General features: G+C 41.6%; 1 protein-coding gene across 1 annotated transcript; it reads right to left on the bottom strand.

Annotated features, from left to right (window-relative positions):
- On the bottom strand, positions 1-23,684 carry LOC149279546 (ankyrin repeat domain-containing protein 12-like). The gene is made up of 12 exons (XM_089501056.1): positions 23,595-23,684; positions 21,474-21,621; positions 16,169-16,234; positions 10,353-10,499; positions 8,647-8,847; positions 8,082-8,224; positions 7,349-7,496; positions 2,477-6,951; positions 1,670-1,768; positions 1,075-1,218; positions 510-605; positions 1-186 (listed from the first exon to the last, which is right to left on the bottom strand). The coding sequence occupies exons 1-12, from the start codon at positions 23,682-23,684 to the stop codon at positions 1-3; spliced, it is 5,943 nt and encodes a 1,980-aa protein (XP_089357182.1).
- Positions 23,685-24,691: the final 1,007 nt, after the last annotated feature.

The raw sequence follows: 24,691 nt of genomic DNA, 5'->3' as shown, positions 1-24,691 counted from the left end.
TCATATAGGCGTCAATTCAAAGTCATCATTGACTTCCACCAGCGGGACGTAGAACTCTTGAATTTCGTAGATGCTGACAGACTTGTACGTGGCTGGATCAAGCTCCTGGAGCTTCAGCTGCCATTCTAATCTTTGAACGGCATTGAGGGCCGCTGCTTCGTGCTGCTGTCTCATTAGGAGGCATGTCTGGAAAGAGAGCAGATTGAAAGAAGCACAGTTAACATTTTAACATTTTCTCCTGACAACATCCTATCCCGTAGACACAATATTTTTTTTCTTAGCAAGACACCTTTAAATTTACATAATATATATATTTGGAACATTTTTATTTCTGCTTATTTACATTTTTGTAGTTCCCTAAATTGACATATTTTCCGAAGTACTCATTGATCTGTTATTGTTAAGGATGCATGCAGAACTACAGAGAGCGATAGCCTCTTTGTGTATTGCATTATGCATAACCAAACCCACAAGGGTTATTATAGCGTATTATAGTCGTAACAACTTACTTTTAGTTTATCAAATTTGTCGTCAACATCCTGCAGCCAAGACATAAATTGCCTTGCATTAAACCGATCTCGTACAGAAGCTTTGCCGTCTTCAGTCTGCAAAAACACAAGAAATAGACAAAGGATAATTTGTATGTCAGTCGGTGTGACGTACGCAACAATATCGTCAATCCAGAAACACGAATGAACGTTCAATAACTGGTAAACATGAGTTTAGAATTTATTTAATATAACCGGTAATAATTCTTACATAACTTTCTCTTTTTACACACTGGAAGCAGGAACAATCTACCAATATAAAGATTGCTATAAGTGTCACATACATTCTCTGCATTACACAAAATACACTTAAATATTTATTTGAGCCTCTGCTGCAACATCAGATCTATCAGCAGTACACGCTATCGTTTTAGATGGGTTTTTTTTACTATTTTTCTTTTTAGCTGTACGATGTATGCATTTACAGCCAAAGTCATCACCAATGTTTAGCAATACAATGATTCCATGAAATAACATTTTGTACTTCCAGTATTGTGTACACTGGGTTTGGGGCTCTCCTTCTTACCTGGGACTCCTGGGGGACATTGTACACCTCGGCATCCAGCAGTACGGTACAGGCACTGAAGGGAAGGGATTGGTTAGCTAAAGTTCTCGCCGCTCGATAATGCACACGCAGAACTTCCTGCTCATTAGACACGATGAGCTTCTCCTAGATGAGAAAAGGACAGAAGCATGTGGTTTAAATTACTATAGATCAAAGTGCTGAAGCTTTACTAGACCAAAATATAAGATAAGTCACTGTATAACAATAAAACTGCAAAAAAACAAACATCAAATATATGTGCGTTCTACATACTGGAAGATGACAGAGGTAGATGGGCTTTACGCCATAGTTATAACATAGTTTTGTACTATGGCTTCTACAACATGTGCCCAAGTGTCTTCAATATATAGTTACAAGTGTGTCTTTTTAAAAAATGGGGTCACTTGTTATGTCATAGAGTATGATACCTGTATGCCAGGTTTGGATGATTGTTATTGATCAGTCGCCAGCATGCAGGGACCTTTATTTCTCTTCTGATATGTTATCAAAGGAACTAGTGATAGAAGCCACTGGTTATAAAATATAAAATAAAGTCTACGTTGTATTATTCACGTACCCGTTCAATACTGTGCTGTAATCTGAGTTTCATGCGCACAACCTCTTGCTGTCGGAAAAGTTCTTTCAGTGGCTCACAGAGAGATGGCGGCGGAGTAATCTGAAAAACAGTTAAATGTTATCAACATGAAATAATCCCCTTGTTAATTGATGCTGCGTATTCTGAGTGTGGAATGTCCTTCGTTTTAAAATAAAATTTTCCCCTTGTAAACGTTTCCCGGCCCCCAATGTCTTTGCATACAGGTGATGTATTTGGCATGCGCAGCACACACACTGCCAGTACGCATGTACATGCTTAATATGCATTATTCATTATTGGGGCAGTATTGGACATTATACGGCCCATTGAACAGAGGCAATTAATATTCATTAATATTAATATTCAAGTCTTGTATTAAGGATACATGATTTAAAGCTGCCATGAGCGAGGAGAGAGAAAACAGATGGCCACTTTCCTATCTTTTATGATGAGATTCACTAGTATTCACTAGAGTACCTCTTACTCATTGGCTGACGCTTTAAATGATTGTAACATGTTTTATGGTTGGTGCATTCATTTATAGAAGGATTGAATCTAAAAAAAAAAAAAAAGTTTGAAAAATATTAACATATTTAACTTCATGGCAAGTGGCGGATCCTCTAGATTGTAAACTTGCAAGCAGGACCCTCTTTACCTAATGAATCGGTTTGTCAATTATAGTTCTGGTAAATCCTTTGAATGTATGGACTGTAGGATGTGGTGCGTAAGTTGTTGCGTAATATATATATATATTAAAAAAAAAAAAAATAAGAAAAGAAAGAAACCTACTGTTGGAATGCACAGCTTGCTGAAAGGGTTTCCATCCAAAAGGTACGTTCCGTTAAAAGTCACATACTCGTCATAATATTGGGGTGCTTGGGGGATGACGCTGCATAGCATTTTACGCCTTTCCTCTACTTTCTTCCTTATGTGTAGATATTCAAAGTAAGGATTTGCTCTTTCTGATTGATATGGCTGTATGTCTTCCAGCTTTAAGGAATCTACTACAGCTGCAAGAGACTGCTGGGTTTTTTCTTTTGCCTGCTGTATTGAGGAATTGAGAAGCCCTGGCTGAGGGACACGCGCCATCTTTCTTTTACGTGGCGGATGCACTTGTGCATCGTCATCTTCGGTTAGTCGAATCCGTCCTCGGAGAGATATCGATGTCTCTACAGGCTCCTTTTCAGGTGTTTGTGGATAAGTAGTTTGTGTCTGTTTATTCTGATTAGCCAGCATGTTGGCTCTGTTCCTCGTCATTCTTTGAGGGATCTCTTGCTGCTCTGGTTTGTCTTCAGTACTTTCATCAACTTCCATCTTGATGGGCTGGTTTAGTTTTTGCATCTCTTCCTGAACCATTGGGGGTAGGTGACTTTCTAAAACAGACAAAGTATGGTGTGCTTGATCCACGTTTCGTTGCACAGACTCCTTCATGTGTCCAGAACGTGCTTGCTGGGTAACATGATGTTCTTTTGTTGTTTCTGCGAGGTGACACAACTTTGCATCATTTTCACATTTACTGTTAATTAAAGCGGGTCCAGATGTATTTTCCGGAACACATGGGTCTTCTTTCAGGGACGATGAACAGCTATCTGTGCTGCCTTTGGAAATATCCTCTTCCTTTACTTGAACGGTACTTACAGTGCTTTCCTTTAAGTCCATGCTCCCCTGGTCAGAAGCTTCTCCCACACTAGGTATTTGTTCCACAGAACATTCTGATTGGACAGTTTTTAGCGTTTCTGCAGTCTGAGAATTTTCAGAGCTTTGCGTAGAGGACGCTGAAATATTCTCCATTTCCACGAGTTTATGTTCAGTCTCTCCCGGTTCATCCCTCGTGACAAGATTAGAGCTGACACTCAAGGCGGCGTGCTCTTCATTTATATTGGGGAGCACGTGTGATTTTAGCGTGCACAGAGTTTCTGTAGGGTGTGTAGCCGACAGACATTTTGTTGGGGAAATCAAACCACAAGATTCATTTGTTCCAGATTTTGTATTTTCTTGTCTAATAAACAACAAGTTTAGAGATGCTTTGCTATCGGTGTCTGTGTCAGGAGGGTCTTGTTCAGAATGCTTAGAAGGTTCACATTCTGAGCTACAAGGCATTACCAACGGTGACGCAATTACATCTGGCCCATTTTGAATGGAAGTTCCTTCAGAGGCTTGTGGGGTCTGGACAACAATATTTGAATCTAGAGAGTGTTTACTAAAAGATAATGACTTCTTACCGTTGGAATGACAGCTGGAAACACTACTCTGACAATCCTTGTCTGGAGCACCTAATACTTCTGGTTTTGGGGATACACAGCTACTGGATGCTATCACTTCTGGTATGCTACTCTCCGAAACAGTCTGCAAAGGCTTAAGATGATCAACAAAGGCAGCCGGCATGCTGCATCGACGTACTTCGACGACAGGCCTGCATTCCCCAATAGCCAGTTTCACATCTTCAACAGAGGCCGAGCGGAAATAATTTGGGAAAAGCCGGTTTGGTATGGGTGCTTTAGCACGTTCTGGTAACTCTGCGACGTTGTCTAATTCTCTGTCGTGAACGGCCGGTGACTTGGCGCACGGTAAAAAGGGCGACTGGGAAAAAGACATCTGGGAGTCGGACCCTTCCAGGGTAAAGTCTGAATCATATTCAATCGTAGGTCGTGGAGTAGTCACAGTTGCGTGGCAAGAGTCTTCTGAACTGGCAACAGAAATCAAAGATATCGATCGAGAGCTAAGGCCAGTTTTTTCACTCTCTGATCTAGGTGACCGAGCGATATTGTTATTTTCCAAAACCAACAGTGTTTTTGCAGAATGGGTTTTTGCATCAACAGATTGGGATCTGCAACTGGTGGCATCTTTCAATAATTTCTCTTTTGTTGAAACATCGGATAATTCTGAGCTCTTTGACCTCATCAATTCCTTGTTTTTGGAAGGAGTAAGCGAATGCTTCAGTTTTTCTTTTTCTTTGATTTTGCTTAGCTCAGCACTGTTTCGATGCCGTAGCCTTTCCTTCTCCTTTTGCTTTATTTTTTCTTTATGCTTTTTATGCCACTGTTCGATTTCTAAATCTTTGAGACTTAGCATGCGTTCAAAACTAGTTTGCATGAGATCATCGTTGACCAACCTTTTTTCTTTTGGCCGAGCATCTTTTGATGACGATTGTAACTTCGGCTTACATTTTTCAGATTCGGCGTCTTTGGGTTTGAGTTTCGGTATATTTGTTTGTGTTTTATCTTTGTGTTTATCTCGCTCTTTGTACCTATCAATGTCTTTCTCTTTGCGATCTTTTTCCTTGTAGTCTGAAATTTTCAGTTGCTCCTCTTTTGACTTGTCTTTGATAACGGAAAGCCTTTCATGTTGTAGTCTGTTGCTTTCCGAGCTGCTTTGTTTACGGTCTTCTTGACTGTGCTTTAAGCTGGAAGAAACAAGCTGGAAGTCTCCTTCTCGTGACTTGTCTTTTTTCCGATAGTCTCTTTCTTTATGCTTTGCCTTGTCTGATTTACCAAGGTCCGCATCCTTTTCTGCCTGTTTTATCCTTTTATCTGCACAGAGTTTGTAGTCTGTTGGATGCTTGTCTTTCTCATTTTTGTCAGCCTTCTTGTCTTTTGTCTTCTCTTTGTCATCACTTTTTTTGCAGACTGTTGAATTTTTTGTTTTATTTTCTTTTTGTAATTTATCTGTTGAAGGAACGGGAGTTTTCAGTTTGTCTGCGTTCTCCTGTATGTCTGTTTTTTCTTTTTCTGATTTAGCTTTTTTATCCTTGTCAATGCTTTTTTTCTCTGGCTTCTCCATGTCTCTCTCCTTAAGGGCTAATCTCTTTTCATTTTTCTCTCTAGCGTCTTTGAATGTTTTCTCCGAGTCTACATCTCTTTCGATGTATAACGGCTCTTCCTTGACACATGCATTTGCCGGCAAAGTCTCCATTTCTTTTTCCAATATTTGATATTCTGTGTCATTACTACACTCTCTCCCCTTATCTTCCCTTTTTGTTGCCTCTTCATGTTCGTCTTTAGAGCTCTCTAAGTGAACATGGTTTTCTCTTGCTTTATCTTCTTTTGTTGGGGATTTCTCAGCCTTGGCTTTTTTTTCCGGGGATGCGGTTTTTGTATCCACGCTCGCAAATTCTTCATCGTTCTCATCGCTTTTAAAGAAGTTTTCTTTCCAGAACTCTCTGTCAAACTCTATATTCCTCTGCACATTTTTATTGTTCTCCCTCTGCTTGCCTCTCTCTTTCTCCAATTCACACTCTCTTTTTATCTTCTCTTTCTCTTTGTGCTTAACCTTGTGCTTTTTTACCACTTTACCATCTTTGTCATTTTTTGTCATGGATTCCGAAGCCTCAAATGGGTTCTTATCATCCTCTTTACATTTGGTACTAGGCTTTTCCCCGTAGTCAATAAAGAATTCTTTGAGATGTTTGCTTTTTTCCTTGTATTTGGAAAACGTAGAACTTGAACTTTCTAATGAGTATTCAGCCTCGGGGCTCTGGTCATACCGAAAAAGCTCAGTCTGCAAAGACGTCTCAGATCCTCCTGGTGGCGACACGCACATTTTAGTGTTTTCCTGCTTGAGGGGGGCCGACTGTTTGTCGACAAACGTGTAAGAGTGTTTAGGGGATTTAGCGGAGGCGATCTGAAATAAGTGCAAAGACGTTTCATCTTTCGTACATATAGATTTCCTAAATATATCCTCCTCTCTGGATTTATCTAGAGTGTCTAAACTTGGGCACATTACTAAATTTACTACTTTCACATTTTCTTTTTTCTCTTTTTCTTGCTTTAATTCTTGGTTTTCCTTGTTTTTGCTTTGATTCTTTAGTTTCCTTTTGACTTTGCCCTTCTCTTTCTGGTCATTTAAAGCACTGTAATCCTTTTTAACTCTCAGGTCAGAATTCAGACTCACTTTATCAGGAAGCAAATCCTCATCTGAACTGTCAGAGCTCGTGAACAACAACCGAGATGGCTTTGGTTTTCTGTTTTTATAGACTTTGGGAAAATCCACTTTGTCGTGCTTTACAAAGAATGTATCATTTGCATCTGCGTTTTCCTTTTTTAGATCATTCCGAAGTACACGTTTATCTTCCAGCATCTTGTTTATTTCAGGGTCTTCTTCCTCTTCCTCATCATCTTTAAACTCGTACTCATCCAGTCCTGAAACGCAAGGTGTTCCTTTGGTTGTAACATGCTTGCTTTCACTAACGAGAGACTCCTTGTCACCTTCTGAGTCTAGGTTTTCATCCACGCTTGAAAGATTTGTAAAGTGTGGCTCTTCAGAATCTGTAAATAAAAATAAAAAAAAGTGAAACATACAAAATTAAATACTAATTAAAATATGTATTTTTGACCCGTGTACATTTCAGCAAAATCATGTAATGACTCCACTTACACTGTTAACTCTACGGGACAGGGACCACCTTTCCGAAACGTATTCATATTCACTGCACCCCATTTAAGATGACTGTACATATTACATGACTGATGATGTACTTATGATACTGCTTCATAAAATCACCATGGGAAAAGTCTCAATGGAACATTTAAAGTGGTACTTAGAATGGGCGATATGTATGAAGATATTCAGATAATGCTATATTTCAGGATTTCAATGATTTGAACATTCCCTTGTGAAAAGACATTTTGCATTGGCCGAAAAAGAAATACAAACTTATCCCACCTGCATAACTTTCTTCATCATCTGAGATGGGCACTTCCCGCTTCAACAGCTGCTCCAATTCTTCTGTTTCAGCTACATCAACAGGCCGCGCGCCGTGTTTGTTTGCTTGAAATGCATTTCCGCCATGTCGAAGAAGCAGCTTTACAATCTGGAACCAGACATATATGTTCAAATGAAAAAAGATTTTTTCCATGCAAAGAGGTGTCGTCATTTTAATGACATTCTGATTTCTACATTTTAAAGCCAACCACATCCTGAAAAGGTGACAATTCACACAGCAGAGTGAACTTGCGCCGATTAAAACGTCATTTTCCACTATAGGGAAATTCTTTGTGATGTATTTATTTGGCTAGTTACAATCATGTGTCATAAATAACATACTCTGTTGACAGTAAACCAGCCTATGCTTTCAAGTAAAAATGTCCTTGCTGAGTAATAACCTAATCCAGTTTTAGCTGAGCACAACTTTAAGAGGTGTGTAGTAAACGGGCATAATGTCCTTGTATACATTCCTAATATTGATTCTCTCTCGCGCAAAAAAATAATAAAACAAATAAAAAATCATGTTGTGGATTAAGTTAACCACCAGGGGGAACACAAGAGTTCCAAACAATTCACTAATTTGTACTTGGTTTTAAATCCTTTGTAAGATGATGTAAGTAGTTTTTTTTTTTTTTTGCACCTAAGACAACAGTTTTAAAGGGTTTTTGTTAGAAGTATATTTCACACTTACATCTCTATGCCCGCTGCTGGCAGCATCATGAAGAGGTGTATCATCATCCAGGCCTTGTGTGTTTACATCCGCCCCGGCCGCTATCAAAACCTTTGCAACATCGTAATAGCCCATGTTGCATGCTTCATGGAGTGGTGTCCAGCCTTAAAAAAAAGAAATTTTACATGTTTTCATTACAAACAGACAGCTGATAAAATAAAGTCCCATATAGTGATCAGATTCATGATCTGAATCCACAAAAGGTCTCCGTCACACTTTGGAAATAATGCTACTCCCTAGTACTCTTGAATGAATGGGTATATCTGAGCATCTCTTAGCGCTCCTCTTGCTCATTTACCCTGTACACAAATCATTTTTTACCTTATTCCATTTTGGAATACTTTAATTGGCAAATTTTTATTGAACAGTTTCATTATTGGCCAAAGAACCACAGTGAAAAATACAACAACCTTACAGGTATTAATAATGCAAGGTGTCCTGAAATCATCTTCATTCCCCACTATGAACTGACCACAATCCCCCCCCTTCACATTTCATTTTATCCCCGTATACAATAAAACATTACCTGCAAAGTCTTTAACATTGACATTAGCGCCCAGACGAATCAGCTCTTTCACTTGTCCCGTGTCTCCTCGTATGGCAGCCATATGCAGCGGGGTCTCCCCACGCTCGTTCCTTTTATTCACTTTGTCTTTCTGACGTGTAGAAGATGTGGGTGTTTTCTTTTGAGCAGGTGTTGCCTGAGAAGGATGATTTGGGGTGGAATCTAAACAAAGAGGGAAAGGAGTAAAAATATCCATTCAAAAAGCTACAGAGTATTCTTTAGCCTGTTCTGCAAGTGCTTATTTTTTCCCTCAGTTTATGAAACTCGTAAAACATACATATATATCTATCTCTCTCTATATATCTGTAAGAACGTAAAAGAGCACACCAAGGATTTTTGTTGAGAGCCGATTCATTTTTAGTGGGTATATCAAGATTTTATCAAGATAACCCTCAACACAGGATATACTGTATTTGCTTGATTATAAGGCAACCTACCGCACTTTGGATCTTAACTAAAGAAAAAAAGAAAGAGGCCTGAATATGAGGCGACCCCATGAGAAAAAAAAATATATAAAAAACACTATTTTTGCTTTCGTTGCTCTCACACTCTCACTCTCTCTCAATGTCTCCCTAGATCCTCCACCGACTGCTTCCGTGTTCCTGCCTCAGTTTCCACAGCTCCGCTTCTTCTCTTGCCTCTTATTGTTCTTATATCTTCTTTTTTCGTCTGCTTCTCTTCAGTATCAGCTCAATTATCCTTTATCAGGAAATTCCTTATCATATTTCTGGTCCCAACTTTTCGGACGGATAAGGCATACTCCTTTAGGCACACCCTCTTCCCCAATTGGAGGAATGGGGGAGAGGCTGTCCCTGTGGTGCACGCTATGGCTGCATTCTTTTGAGGAAGTACCCCAAGAAGCCAGAATATTGCAGACGGATGAAAGAGAAGCGGTTCTGCAAATCTGTCTCATTGTTCTGGCCTCTCGGAGTCTCGGAGTACTTCTGCAAAAGAGCCGAGGTGCGGAGACAGCCTCTTCCCCATCGCTCCAATCAGGGAGAGGGTGTGCCCACAGGCCCCGCCCCTTACATAAAAATGCTCTGGGAGGCCTGTATCACGAAGCAGTGGTCGAAGAAATAAGACAGAAGTAACAAGAAGGCAAGAGAAGAAGCGGAGCTGCAGCAAAGGAGAGACACGGAAACGGTCAGCGGAGAATATGGGAAGAGACAGAGCGTGAGAGTGTATATGAGAATGAGAGCGAGGGAATGAGAGCGAGATTGGGTGTGTGTGACGATTGGAGGTCGAATAAAAGACGACCTTGATTATAAAACATGGTCCTTTTTTCAGATGATTTTTTTCTGAAAAAACCTTGCCTTATAATTGAGCAAATACAGTATATAACTAATCATCATTTTTATTATTGTATTTGGGATTTTACCACTGGCTGATTTACACATCATGCCATCGCAACCTATAGTGTTCACAGTTTCAGAGCTATCATACTCCAGACCTTGATGCCAGAACTTTGAGCACGTGCAGCTTAATCAATGCTTAAAACTGATTAAATCGCTTATATTCAAAGCAAGGAATTACCTAAATTGTAGTGCATTTGTGGCCCTTAAAGACTGAAGTTCAACAACCCATAAAGCTCAACCACCATGATACCAAAAATGTCAATACTGAAGTCTTTCTTCAAGATGCTGTAAAAAGATTTAAAGATGGTATACCTGGGCTGTTGTCTCTAGCTGTCATTTGCATCAGAAGAGCCATTTGCTTGCGCTCTGATAACGGGTAACCGAAGAGGATATTAACGGGAGTAGATTTCTTGGTGCCGGTCTCTTTCTTCATTTTCTTTTTCTCTGGACCTTCTTTCTCTGTAATTAGTATGAAATTGATTAAGATCTCAGGGCTACACTTTAGAAATATGCAGCGCATTAGACTGGAGCCCAGATCTGGGAGGTGAACTGGAAACAATGACTCAATTTTGGCTGAACCAACTAATTGCAGATTTCCAGAGTTAAGCAAATTCCTCTTGCTCATTTAGATCTTTGCTTGAATTGAGCATTAGGACTTATAGTTAATGTTACTATTTTTACTTTAAGCGGTTCGATTTCTGGTTTGTTCTATAGATGTCACGGCAGCTGCCGGTCACAAGGAGACGGAAAGTCATCCTTCCCCTCTTCTTAAAACAAATGACTGTGTTATTGTGTGTTTGCTAATGCTCTTCTCTCGCTGCCAAACTATCTGTTGCTTCATCATGACACACTTAGAGCTACAGGTCTTACTGCCGGACTCAATTTGTTTTCCCTGAATGGTAAACCCCCCCAAACCATAGAGGAGACCTTTACACCACCATTAAACAACAGAGGAACTCTATGGAGTAGCGTGCCACCAAGTACCCACGGCTCCTTACGATGCAGATCGAAGAATCACAAAAAATGCTTTGTGCCAAATAATAGCAGGAAGAACTAGTTACTAGAAAACCACTATCAATTATTTAGGAAAAACAAAATAAACACTTTTAATGAGGAAAAAACAAACAAACGCATGTTAACGTAGCTGTATAGTGAGGGCTATACTGCAACTTAGATGATTGAGCACATCAACCGACGACATTCGTTAACCAAGAACTACACACAAGCAAAACACAGACGCAACCTGTTTTATTATTTTAAAAAAATGAAAATCCCTGTCAAACGGACGCGGTGAAGACGGACAGCGTTTAGGTAGCCCTCGGCATCCCATTCTAAGCCAGAAAACATTCACACCGCCTTAATACACAGATATAGACGTTAAGCTCTTCGGGGAAGCAGAAGCTGCACGTTATGCTACATAAGAGCCCGGATTAAATAAGATCAGACATCGGAGTCTGCAGGACAGAAAGAAACGCAGCCCAATCAGCAAGAAAATAAAGCCTTTTAAGACAAACCAGTCGGGCCCTAGTAACGCTTATCACGGCAGCCGACACACAAGCCTCCCGTACACAAAAGACAAGCGGACAAGACGGACACAGATAACCCAAGACTGTCTAAACAAAGCCCTCCCCGCACGAGACCTGTAAATGCAGTGTATTCGTATATCGGTATACACACATACATATGAACACACACGCTCACAGACGTCCATGAACCCAGCACTTCACTTTATAAACCCTGCAGTAATTCCAATAATAATAATAATATCACACACACATAATAGAATGGAATAGTGAAATCAGAGCACTGATCGTGAGTTTGCCGTATCACAAAAGCCATCTAAGGGGGCTCAGAACTGGCATAGGTAATATGAGTTGTTGTTATTATTATTATTATTATTATTATATATATGAATATTGTTTCATATAGCGCCATCAAATTGGGGTTATTATGCCAGCATATTAGAATAAAATACATTTACAAACGTGGCCGCCGGGTGGGCTGTGCACACATCTACAAGCCTCTCCGATATACCCCAGAACGCCATGCACAGATCATACATACGACATCGGGGGATGCAGAGGGCCTGATCATACGCCCTGTTTACACGACAGGACCACCCTTCTAACAACAAGTCACAGACGAGCCCCCATTATCTACATGAGCGGCATGAACCGAGAGGGCGTTACAGTTACCGGGATCCATTAACGACAGGGCTGCACGCGGCGAGGCGGAGTCGCATGGAGGAGCGCCGTGGCTTTATTGTCAGGTCGGATTTATGGTGCCTTTTTCTAGCTCCACATGCTGAGCCGTTTGCTGTGATGCTAATGTCCTTGTGAAGATCCCTCTGGGTGATAACCAGACATTTTCTCACATACCACAGACAGTATGATAAGGAGTCCGTGTGCTCGTCTAGCGGATTGAGCCAAGATAACGCAATTAGAACACACGCCAGATCCGCCGCTGGCTAAAAACATCAAGGGACATTGTTTTAAAACAGAAAACATGGTATTTATAAAAACTCCATTTTAGGTTGAGACTAGAAAAAAATAGGAAAACGGATTGGCGTTCTTTACGTTTAAGGACGTGGCTGCATATATAGATTCACGAGCACCATTTCAATGCGGAAACGCCATTAAAAAGGTGTGTGCATTGAGTGTGTGGAAACTGTGTCCAGTATGGAAGGCAGACAGACAGACGGATTTCTTTTATAGCTTCCGCCTAATGAGATTAGGATTACTTTGAGAGAAGCAGATGGTATCACCAAGTTGGGTCTTCCATTACATACATTCTGCGATCACCATTATTAACTACACTGCGCTGTAATACATAGCGGCTGGGGAAGGACAGCCCATACTGTAAACATTAATATGCCATAGAAAAGACACACACAATAATACAACCGAAACAAGCACCATCTCCCCTTATAATATAATAACGTGTACTGGTCAGTATCCCTTTACAGCAGGTTAGAAAGCTGGCTATGGACACATACAACAGTCGGGCCAGAATATAAAACACGTGAAAATAAGACACACCAAACCTTTCTGATGAATAATTGGATGAAGCCGCACTCTGGGGATCAAAAACCACAGGTCGCCCTTAATTGGAGCGCAATCCGGACCCCCTTCTCATACCCCAAGTACAGACACTAACAGGGGCTATCTGACTGTACTCTGCATAGCAGCTAAAAAGGATTTGCCCTTTATGGCAATATATACAATATAATTTGTGGGCATGTTCTTTTAACCCTTCTACTAAAAAATAAATACAAATCAGTTTTCGCTCGTTTTACATACTTAGTTTTAGGGATGCCCCTAGACCACTGGTTCCCAAATAGAGAAAACCATTAACGGCAACATGACTGGGGAGTAGGAACATTTAAGAGCTTAATAATTTTATTTTTCTTTCTTTTTTTATTACTTAATTCACCCCGTTCTTCTTATTGTGACCTTTTTGCCTGCCGATCACAGGAACATACAGTTCTGCGAGCCTGCCGTCCTAATCACGGGATGGGTTATCACTCCTGCAGAGTCAGCGCTGACAACGCAGGAAGGGAATGCACCGAAAAAGTTTGGGCCCTTACTTTCAATGTAATGGTAGTATAATATTCTGAGCATAAAGTGCAGGTAATTATTACGGGGCCCCTTTCTGCCATACAAAGGGAAAAGCAGCACTTACCCTTTACCCTCTTCACTTGCTGCCATGTGTATCTTATAACTGAAAAGCAATGGCGTCCGGGTAAAAGCTATACCTTCTAACTACAAGAAAAAAAATCCATACAAGAGCTTCAGAACGGACACAGCACAGATTATTTTTACTCTGGCGTCTTGTCATATTTTTATAAGAGATACACGTCCGGGGTAAATCCCAATTCAAGCACAATCCTTGGCCAAATGTAACAGCTCCAACCTCAACCGAGATTTCCAAAATTTGCAAAGAGCGTTACTAAAGTAAAATGAAAAGGCTAGTCGTAATTTTTTCTAGATGTGTATTGGAGTTGATTTTGCACAGACTCCGGCACATTTCAGACATTCTTTAGTTACTGGAGTTTGAAAATGTCACTTCTGTCTCATTGCCACCTCCCTTGGCAGCCGCTGCATGCAGTAAAAACGCATTGGAGTCTATGCAAAATTGATTATTTTATGCATTTTATACATAAACCTGGATTGTACTTTCAATTTAGGATTCCCAACACTATTTTATGAGGTCAGTTGTGCCAAGAAGGAGAAAAAGTGAATTTTAAGCATGATATATATAGATTTAGATCTGGTGCATTCAGTACCAAGGAAATATGTCCATTAATGCCGATAAAAGCCGAGTGTCCTCTTCATCATAACCCGCTCAGAGCTCCTTGGCCTAGGGTTACATTCAGCTAAACACACCTGCTGCTTGACAGCATGAATGCTCGCTATACGACCCCTATACTATGGGGCTTCTTCATAAAGGAACCTGTCTTATTTTCCTCTTAGGTGGCCGATGCTCTTGCAAGCTTACCAGCTATGAGGATCTACTGCTAACCAGCCTCGTCATGTCCCTTCTTTCCCCACTCCAATTTACTCCGATCCCATCTGCTGCCCCGCTGTGCAGGCTCCGCATACACCCTATAATAAAACCCTCCTCATCCATTCATACAGAGCCCTTACCCATTACAACCCTCTACTTCTCTCCAAATACTCTCCAGCAGCCACCATGTTCGCCGTGCCCATAACTTACTCACTTTGTCTTTTCTTCCCACTCGCGCATCCAGGGTTTCACCTGCATACTTCCATCTTGTGGAATTCCCCACCCAATTCTCACAACCTGCATTCTCAAAAGAAAGTCCCTACACCTCCCAAATGCCCCTCTGTCCTCCTCTTACGTTCCTCTTTCCTAGGATCTCTTTGGTGGACACGCGGTTATTAAACTACAAGCCGATTATCAAACAAATACAATACAGTATTCTTCTTAGAAACAACATTCAACCAGCCATCAACCGGTCACAATGACAAGTAAAAAGTCTTGCTAGAAACCCGGCCTTAGCCATGAGTCTAATCACACTACCTAAAAACAAGCGTCTCTTTATGACCATATGAAATGCTGGGAGGTATATATCTGTTTCCCGTCCGCTGGAGACCTCCAGGTCACTCATAGCTGCACATGACCTTTGCTACAATCAATCATCACTAATTCTCTCTTGACCTCCGATAGCGCTGTAAGCCCACAAGAGCAGCCGTCTTCTCCCCTGCACCAGTACAGGTCTTTTACACGTACATGTTAATCTGTATGTTGTCAATTTGCTATTCTCCCCTATTGTAATAGCGCTACAGAATCTGCTGGTACTCTATAATCAAGGTGCGTTCCCATTTTTATTATTATTTTTTATTTTGAAGCAGGTGACGATAATACAAACCACACTTGTTACAGAATGCTTTCGCCTATTTTGATATAATTGAATTCAGTTATTTTCTTTTCACAGGAGGGTAAGGTAGAAGCTCACTATCCTTAAGGTAAATCCACACAGGTGATAGCTCATGAATATTGCTGGTGACTTCTGACATTGTTACTGTCAATACGAGGTTACTAAATAAATTTGATTGTCTCCTAATCATGTCTGAATGCAAAAAAATTATTTAAAAAAACCCATCTGTGCCACTGAGATGTGGCCTCTGAAACCAACTAAGGTGGCGTAGCAAGAGAAATAGGGAAACCTGCTCTTTGAGAAGCTTTTAGCAACATTGTGATGATTTCATGTGAGTAAAGTCATCTTCTCTCTCGTGTTGCTCCTCCTAATGATCGTGACGGTGCCAGAATTATATTCAAGAGGAGTGGAATAGCTCAGCGAGGAGGATCAGTCATGCAAATCTAAGAAGAGGAAGTTAAGATCGCCGTCCAACGCAATAAAAACAAAACCCGGGACGTCCTGAAACGTGAAATGCCATTTTATTTTTCCCCAAAATGACAGATCTCGTAGGTCTGCTGATTACTCTGTGACGCCTATTATGCTAATTAACGGCAAGGAGAGATGCTACTAGCGTTCTGCATCATACGAGATACGGGTACATTACACCAAAGGTACTTGCGCAATCCCCGCATCGGCTGCCTATACACCGAGCAAGCTCTGGAGACGGATCCGCACTTACTTTTACCTGCATATGTGCTGAAAGGAGTTAACCGCTCGCCCCAGTTTTCACTTGTGTTTCCTGGTTCTGAATCTACAGAATCAAAGGCACAGGAGAGAAGGGAAAAGGAAACAAGTAAAGCAAAGGAGGACAGCATGTGAGCACAAGCAGAGAGAAAAACCATACCCATAAGTGTGTAGCAGCTACACGATAGAAGAACATAGGAGAGAAGGCAAGGAGGGAGGACGCTACCGGTACACAATCCCTGTATAAATATATATATATATACACACATATACATACATATACACACGCACACACCATACAGGAAGGAAAAAGGCCTAATAAACATATTTCCCAATGCAGGACTTTTTGGTCACGTCACCTGTGCTTAACACGAGCCCCTTCACTAGTAGCGTGACGTGAACACCGTAGAGAACACTGAACATTTGGCACTTGACCCCATGACCTTAGATCATACAACATGATCCATCTCGTAGAGTCTGGCATTCCTAGTGTAAGCGGCGAACAGTTCTGTGCATTCGCTTGACTGTCCAACATGCGTTTCCAAGCGAGACTCCCTGTGCGATATCTAATATCTAGAACGGTGGAAGAACGCTCTCGCTTTCTCGCCCTGAAGTTCTCTCCTTCCGTCATCCTTTCACTTGTGTTAACTTAACAGAGAAGGATATGCAAATCCTGAGAGCAGGGAGATCCCTTTCCCCCGTACGCATCCGCTTTAAGCAGCCACGTAGGCAACATGTATGGAAAAGTACATGCTATAAGCCACTGAGACTTTCAATTATAAGCCAGGCAGGCGCACGACGTACATGTATGTATAGTTGACTTAAATCTATGACAGACTCGTATACAGGCTCAGGCCACACAGTTCTCCCCCAAACCATAACCCGTTTCTCTGACACGTCTCTCGCATTATAATGACTGTCTGCAGCCTCCCCCAAAGCAACGGATTAGTTTTATTGTTTTATATGGCGCCATCATACTCGGCAGTGCTGTACAATGGGGTTCAGCAAAAAAACACATCAATGCCCTTACACAACGGAGGTCGTATTATATCAAATAAAAAATAATTTTAAACTCTTTTCTTACTTAATAAAACGTCAACCTCTTATGAACTTGTACTTTGCAACAACTCTTTGTAAACATGTTTTTAGTGGTTATGGATTACTGCCAGGTTAAAAAACAAACCGGAAGACCAAGATCAACAGATTGCTTGCACACAACACACGAGCGCCAGGACACGTCGCGTACAAACGCCGCAGGTAGCACACAGATAGTGGTTAATGGATGATGGATAATAGGGGATGCCCTTAACGTTCTAGCGGGAAGCTACAGATTTTAGTTACCTGGCAAATGTACGGGACGCGTACAATACAAAGAAAATCTACACTAGTGCGCTATCATCAAAACCACTGACATCGCTAATTGTCAGAACTAGAATCCACGGGGCCATGGTAAGAAAATTTCCCCCGGCGCCCCCGACTTCAACAGCTAGCCTTCTTTGACTTTTGCTACCCCTTCCAACATACAACAAATATGAACACACTTACTTATACTCACACACACACACACTCCACCCCACTTACACATCCCTGCTCACACACACAATTACACATGCCTGCTCACACACACACACAGACACAATTACACATCCCTGCTCACACACACACACACACACACACACAATTACACATCCCTGCTCACACAGACACACACACACACACAATTACACATCCCTGCTCACACACACACACAATTACACATCCCTGCTCACACACACACACAATTACACATCCCTGCTCACACAGACACAATTACACATCCCTGCTCACACACACACACAATTACACATCTCTGCTCACACACACACACACAATTACACATCCCTACTCACACACACACACACAATTACACATCCCTGCTCACACAGACACAATTACACATCCCTGCTCACACACACACACAGACACAATTACACATCCCTGCTCACACAGACACAATTACACATCCCTGCTCACACAGACACACACACACACACACACAATTACACATCCCTGCTCACACAGACACACACACACACACACACAATTACACATCCCTGCTCACACACACACACACAATTACACATCCCTGCTCACACACACACAGACACAATTACACATCCCTGCTCACACAGACACAATTACACATCCCTGCTCACACAGACACACACACACACACAATTACACATCCCTGCTCACACAGACACACACACACACAATTACACATCCCTGCTCACACACACACACAATTACACATCCCTGCTCACACAGACACAGACACAATTACACATCCCTGCTCACACAGACACAATTACACATCCCTGCTCACACACACACACACACACAATTACACATCCCTGCTCACACACACACACACAATTACACATCCCTGCTCACACACACACACACAATTACACATCCCTGCTCACACACACAATTACACATGCCTGCTCACACACACACACACAGACACAATTACACATCCCTGCTCACACACACACAATTACACATCCCTGCTCACACACACACACACAATTACACATCCCTGCTCACACACACACAGACACAATCAGAGCCGGCCTTAGGCGTTGTGGCGCCCTGTGCGGACTACTCCTCTGGCGCCCCCCCCTGCCCCTTCAAACTACCCCTCCCTCTCTACCCCTTCAAACTACACCCCCCCTGTGTCCCTTCAAACTACACCCCCCTCCCTCTGTCCCTTCAAACTACACCCCCCCTCTGTCCCTTCAAACTACACCCCCCCTCTGTCCCTTCAAACTACACCCCCCCTTCAAACTACTTCCCCCCCCTTTCCCCCTTCAAACTACCCCCCCCCCCACACACACTTACCTTGTTGCCGCAGTCCTGCGGTGAGAACGGGAGGCATCCGTCTTCTCGCTCTGCCGGCATTTCATGTTGAGAGCCGGAATAGCCGGGCGCTCAACATGAGATGCCGGCACAGCGACGGAGTCACGGAGAGTAAGGGGCGCCGAGCGGTTGCTGAGAACTTCACGAGCAACCGCTCGGCGCCCCTGACCGGGACTTGGATTAAAGCATCGTTTTTTTCTTTAAAACTTTATTTAACATGAATGATGTTAAATAAAGTTTAAAAAAAAACAAAAACGATGCTTTAATCTAAGTCCCGGTCAGGCGCCCCTGCAACCATGGCGCCCTGTGCGGCCGCACAGGTCGCACACCCCTAAGGCCGGCCCTGGACACAATTACACATCCCTGCTCACACAGACACAATTACACATCCCTGCTCACACACACACAATTACACATCCCTGCTCACACACAGACACAATTACACATCCCTGCTCACACACAGACACAATTACACATCCCTGCTCACACACACACAGACACAATTACACATCCCTGCTCACACACACACACACACACACACACACACAATTACACATCCCTGCTCACACAGACACAATTACACATCCCTGCTCACACAGACACAATTACACATCCCTGCTCACACACACAGACACAATTACACATCCCTGCTCACACACACATTCTCACACACAGAGTACACATGCATGCTTACACACACAAAACACAAGTACAGTTCCATGCTCACATTCATACATACGTACATATATATGCGATACGTTTATAAAGGGCCCTCTTGATCTGCATTGGTGCGGTCCAGGTTGGAAACAATTTTCAACCGGCACGGGGAGACCGGAAGACGGGGTCGCAGCGGGCCCCCTAGAGGCACGGGCCCCTGTAATTATGCCAGAGGTCAAAACCTATGCTTTATGCCAGCAATAAATGTTTCAGTCTACTGCAGCAGAGCATAAGAGTTGTACGCTTGAGCAGGGCCCTCCTTACCTCTGTTATCTAATGCACTACGTATGATGTCCCATTTACCCATGCTACTGCTGCACGGAATATGATGGCGCTGTACAAAACAATAGTACAATGATAATAATTGGAAATGGAGCACAGAACACATACGGCTGCTGCAGATCACACAGCTATTACTCTTTTTCTATTTAATGGTGTATTCCACTATACTTTATTATTCAGAGTGCTTTCAAGCTCTAATTGTGTATATGTGCAAACCAGGGGCTAAAGGGTAGTGAATATATAAATAGTATATATATATATATATATATATATATATACACATACATACATACACACACACAGTATATATAGCGCCACCAGCTCTTACCACCTTTCTGCATTAGTTAACATTGAAGCAATACTACTTAGGTCTGCACAGATATGATCCGTGTATTCTATGACTTTAAATGAAACTAACTTTTCTCAGCCATGAAAGCCAAAACAAACATTTGAAATAGTTGGTAGCCTTGTGCTGAACTGGCTCACATTTCATTTCCAGGCTGGATTAGTCTGATATGCTAATGGCGGTTTTTCCATTTTAATGGCGTGAATAAACTAAAATATGATACCCAAGCGGGGACCCGCTGTAGGGCAAGATAGCATCATCTGTTCTCAGTGTCTTTCTGTTCTCTACTTTTTTTTTTTTTTTTCAGTATTTACATCCATCTTTTACACATCATTAACATAGACAAAAAAGTCTGAAATAAACGCCATTTTATTACATTAATAAAAATAAAACACACAGCAAACAAGTAGAGCCTTGGGCTGGGCATACACAGAAGGTCTGATTATAGTGCATATGCATTAAGCCCCAACCAGTGTAACCAATATGTATCCGTGACTACGCTTCTATATGTACCAATCGTATATATGACCATTTTTATTAAATAAATAAAGGCCCCTTCCAAGTCCATCGTTGGCTTTGTCAGACCGTGGAAGGCTGCCCTACATATCTCCATATTGTTAAAAGTTCCAAATATAAGATCAGGATCACAACCAACAAGAAAAAGTTGAATACCAATTAGATTACTAAATAGTTTCCACTTCGACATAAACACGAAGAACATCTTTTTGCATGAATTAATAGCTTTACTGCTACATGCTACTAAATAAAGTGTCTGTAGCCCCTGTCTTGTGGTTTGGCCGACAACCTCATATTCCAAATCATGTCCTCCTCTTACTGCCAGAAACATAATACAGTTATCTAGAGCGCAAGATCAAAATGAAACCTCAAACGGAACAGCCAAGTAAAAAAAAAAAAAAAAATGCAGAATTTTACGCCAATATTTTATGCATTTAAATGAAAATATTTACTTAAAATATCTAAAGCACATTAACACAAAAAATTACCACAATACAAAAAGTAAAAAATATAAAGTGGCCAACATGAGCCAACGCAGCGTTACCCGTGTCAGATTCCCGGTCTTCGGTTCTGGATGGACTGAGCGTGAAGGGAAGCTTGCGTTTCATGGAAGACTTTTCCTTTGCATCTTTGCTAATGTCGTTCCGGTCCAGTTTAGGAGTTCTGCTGTAAGATGTAATCTTCTCCTTATTCTAGGACAGAGAATATCGCGTGAGAATAAGCCGCATACGGCAGGTGAGAGGAGGGGAGTCTGCGCTGCCGGTTCTCTGCCGTCTTACACCCAGAACAGATTAAATGATGGAAAGCACGGCGCATGAAGGAGCACATTACAAAGGCCTGTGCCGTGGAATCAAAAATGATTTAATACTGAGTTACAAGTAAGGCTAGGGATTAATTGTGTTTCAAATAAATTATGGGCAAAGAATATGCTGCCCAGATGTCAGTTGAACCCGGTCTCTGTTGAGCCACCCCACAATATCTCATCAAACTCATTCACAGTTGATATAGTGTGCGTGTGCCAAACTCTCAAAATTATTATACTTCCCTTTCACATCCCTCCTAGAAGCAGTTTAACGGTTATAAGCTCAGCGTGTTTTCTGTGTATAGCATCAATTTTGGTCATTTACATATAAAAATAACAAAATTTCATACATTTTGACCGTGTCTGCAATACTACCTACATACGACGGGTCTGAAATCCTGAACCTGGGACATGTACATGGGAGTGCGAATGCCTATTTATATATCGCTGGTAAAGACTTACAGAAACAAAACTAAGCCCTTAAAAAAAGGGACTTCATATTGGGCTTGTTTACTTTGGATAAAAGATTCCTGCGTTAACACATCATTACCATACAGACGTATATTTAAGGACAACGAAAAGACCTGAGTCAGGGCAGTAAAGATGTGGAATTCACTGCCAAGTGAAGCGGTTTTGGGGGATTTTCTGTTAACACATTTAAAGCAGACATGCCGGGTTATAACAATTTAGTTAGTCCATATGGGGGATTTAAATGGCAGCCTCTGGGTCTGCAGATAAAGAAGTTTATTGGAACAAAATGACTAAAACCAGGTTTATGTCAGTGATCCCTTACATTACTGTATACAGCAGCATTGTATTTAACACACAAGGAGAAAAATACCACCCCCCACATGGGACTTCCCTTTAAGGAGCCATAAAAATGATGTCTAAACCAATGAACAATAACCAGCGACATGTTATAGAGAAAAATCCTTTCCCCAATGGTATACACACAAGATTTCTTTTTTTTTTTTTAATCATATTTGATCCTTTTTTTCTAACTTGGTTTAACTTGGTGAACGGGTAAACAAAGGAGAGAATTCACAGCTAAACAAGCTGTAACACTTCGCTCACCGCTCCCTGGAAGATCCCTGAAACAAGCACAGGTCTTACCATGTTCCTGGCCAACGCCAACCTGCGCAGCCACCGCAAAGCCATCTCTCCTAGCTGCCAAAATCACAAGCCCTGGTTCCAAATCCACATAAGCCTCTACAACCATTTACCCAACAATGTATTTTCCTTCAAATAACTTTAATCATTGCATTTATTACACTTGTCTATAGCTTATTTTTGTGTATGTCAAAGTAATTGGCCTAACATTAAGGGTTTTTGTTAACTGGGTTCTGTAGATGGTGACAATGTCGCTAACTCTTTGTCCTGAAGTCCTCAATTCTCTCCTCACATCGCCCATCCAAGCCTGCAAGAATCAATCTGCTTCACCAAAGGGGGTAAATAATAACTTACTTTAAACATTTACAACCTTTATATCAGTTTACTAAGTATACCGAACTATAAGAAAACCAAGAGCTCTTCTAACTACTAGCACAGATGGTGTTGACATGGTATCGCTATTAAATCATTCTGTTGGCATAACCAGCAGGCAGAACACGCTAGATGTGGACTGCAAACTCAGCCTATGTGGTACGGTAAACTACAGCGAATTCTCCAAGAAAGCCCACCAGCTGTTTTCCATGCATTCCGACGCTCGGAGAATGACATCTGGAAACATCCAGAGCCAGTTGCTGGAGACACAGAGAAAAAAGAGACAGACTTCACAAAAACAACCTATTTAAGGGAAAGCAAATGAAAACATCTGGCCCGCCGAACAGTTTGTGCTCTTCTTTAGTGAGGATCTCGTCTTACCTTCCTTCCGGCTGGTTTTTCCACCATAGTGTTGCAGTCACTGTCTGAGTTCTCACTTGGGATGGCTTTTGTGGACAATGTTTTGGGCATTGTAAAGCTTCTCGGTTATCAGATCACTTATCACGCTTCACCATCGTACGTCTGGAAGAGAGAAACAAAAACACAGATATTCATATTAAGTTAAAAAAGAAGAAAAATGTCTTTATTATTAAAATCAACCATCTTATAAATATTACATATTCTGGGTAGAAAATGGTCTTCTGAAACGTGAAGGTTTGTGCAATTTGATCTTGCATTTGTGAAATCGTTTCACTGTAAAGTACGAGGTTTATGCATACATTCACATCATACGAGTTAACAGACATGACCTGGAACAAAGTTAACAAAGGCCCATCCTGCAAAATTCTCGACATCTTACATACAGGAAAAAGATGGAGATGAAAGAATAGGGGCGGAAGAAGAAGAAGATGAGTTCCAGAGCCACAGTTGGGTAAACCCCAGTTCTAAGGATGGGTAATAGAGCCAGGTCTCCCAGATGAGCTCCCTCTCCATAACCGCGTGACATCTGTAGCGACTCAGCTCCAAGTGTCGGCGGGAATTGCCATGATTCCTAGCTGCAGTACAATTTGTGGCTAGGTCCCGGTCAGGCGCTAGGCAGGGAAGAAAGGGAATCAGCACAAAGGAAACACAGGGTCTATGAGCCCATAATCCTTAGGAAAGTCGATGAATATACCCCTTTGACTGAGGGGGGTAAGATACAGGAATGCGGTACAATACATAGAAACAGGGCCAGAAAAAAATGTGGGACAAAAAGATGGGGCTTCCACAGTTACTACGGTGAGGGGACCCACAGAACGATGGAAATGTTGACGGACGCTCATACATGGCACGCCGGGGTAAGATTTAATAAGATTGTACTGTTGTTGGAAATCAGTCAAGCAATCTGCCTGTGCCGACACACCGCTGAGTATAGAGTAGTGAAAAGATTAAGAGATGGAACTGAAGACATGAAGAAATGGAAAGTGAAGTCAGGTAACAGGGAAAGAAGTCTGAAACGGGATAGAATACATATAATCAGAGGTCCTAGCAAGGTTAAC

Source organism: Sceloporus occidentalis, unplaced genomic scaffold (genome assembly GCF_023333645.1).
Source record: "Sceloporus occidentalis isolate IW3139 unplaced genomic scaffold, rSceOcc1.0.p SCAF_162, whole genome shotgun sequence".
Classification (NCBI taxonomy): Eukaryota; Metazoa; Chordata; class Lepidosauria; order Squamata; family Phrynosomatidae; genus Sceloporus; species Sceloporus occidentalis.
Note: the sequence above shows the minus strand (reverse complement) of the source record. Positions and strands in the feature narration are given on the sequence as shown.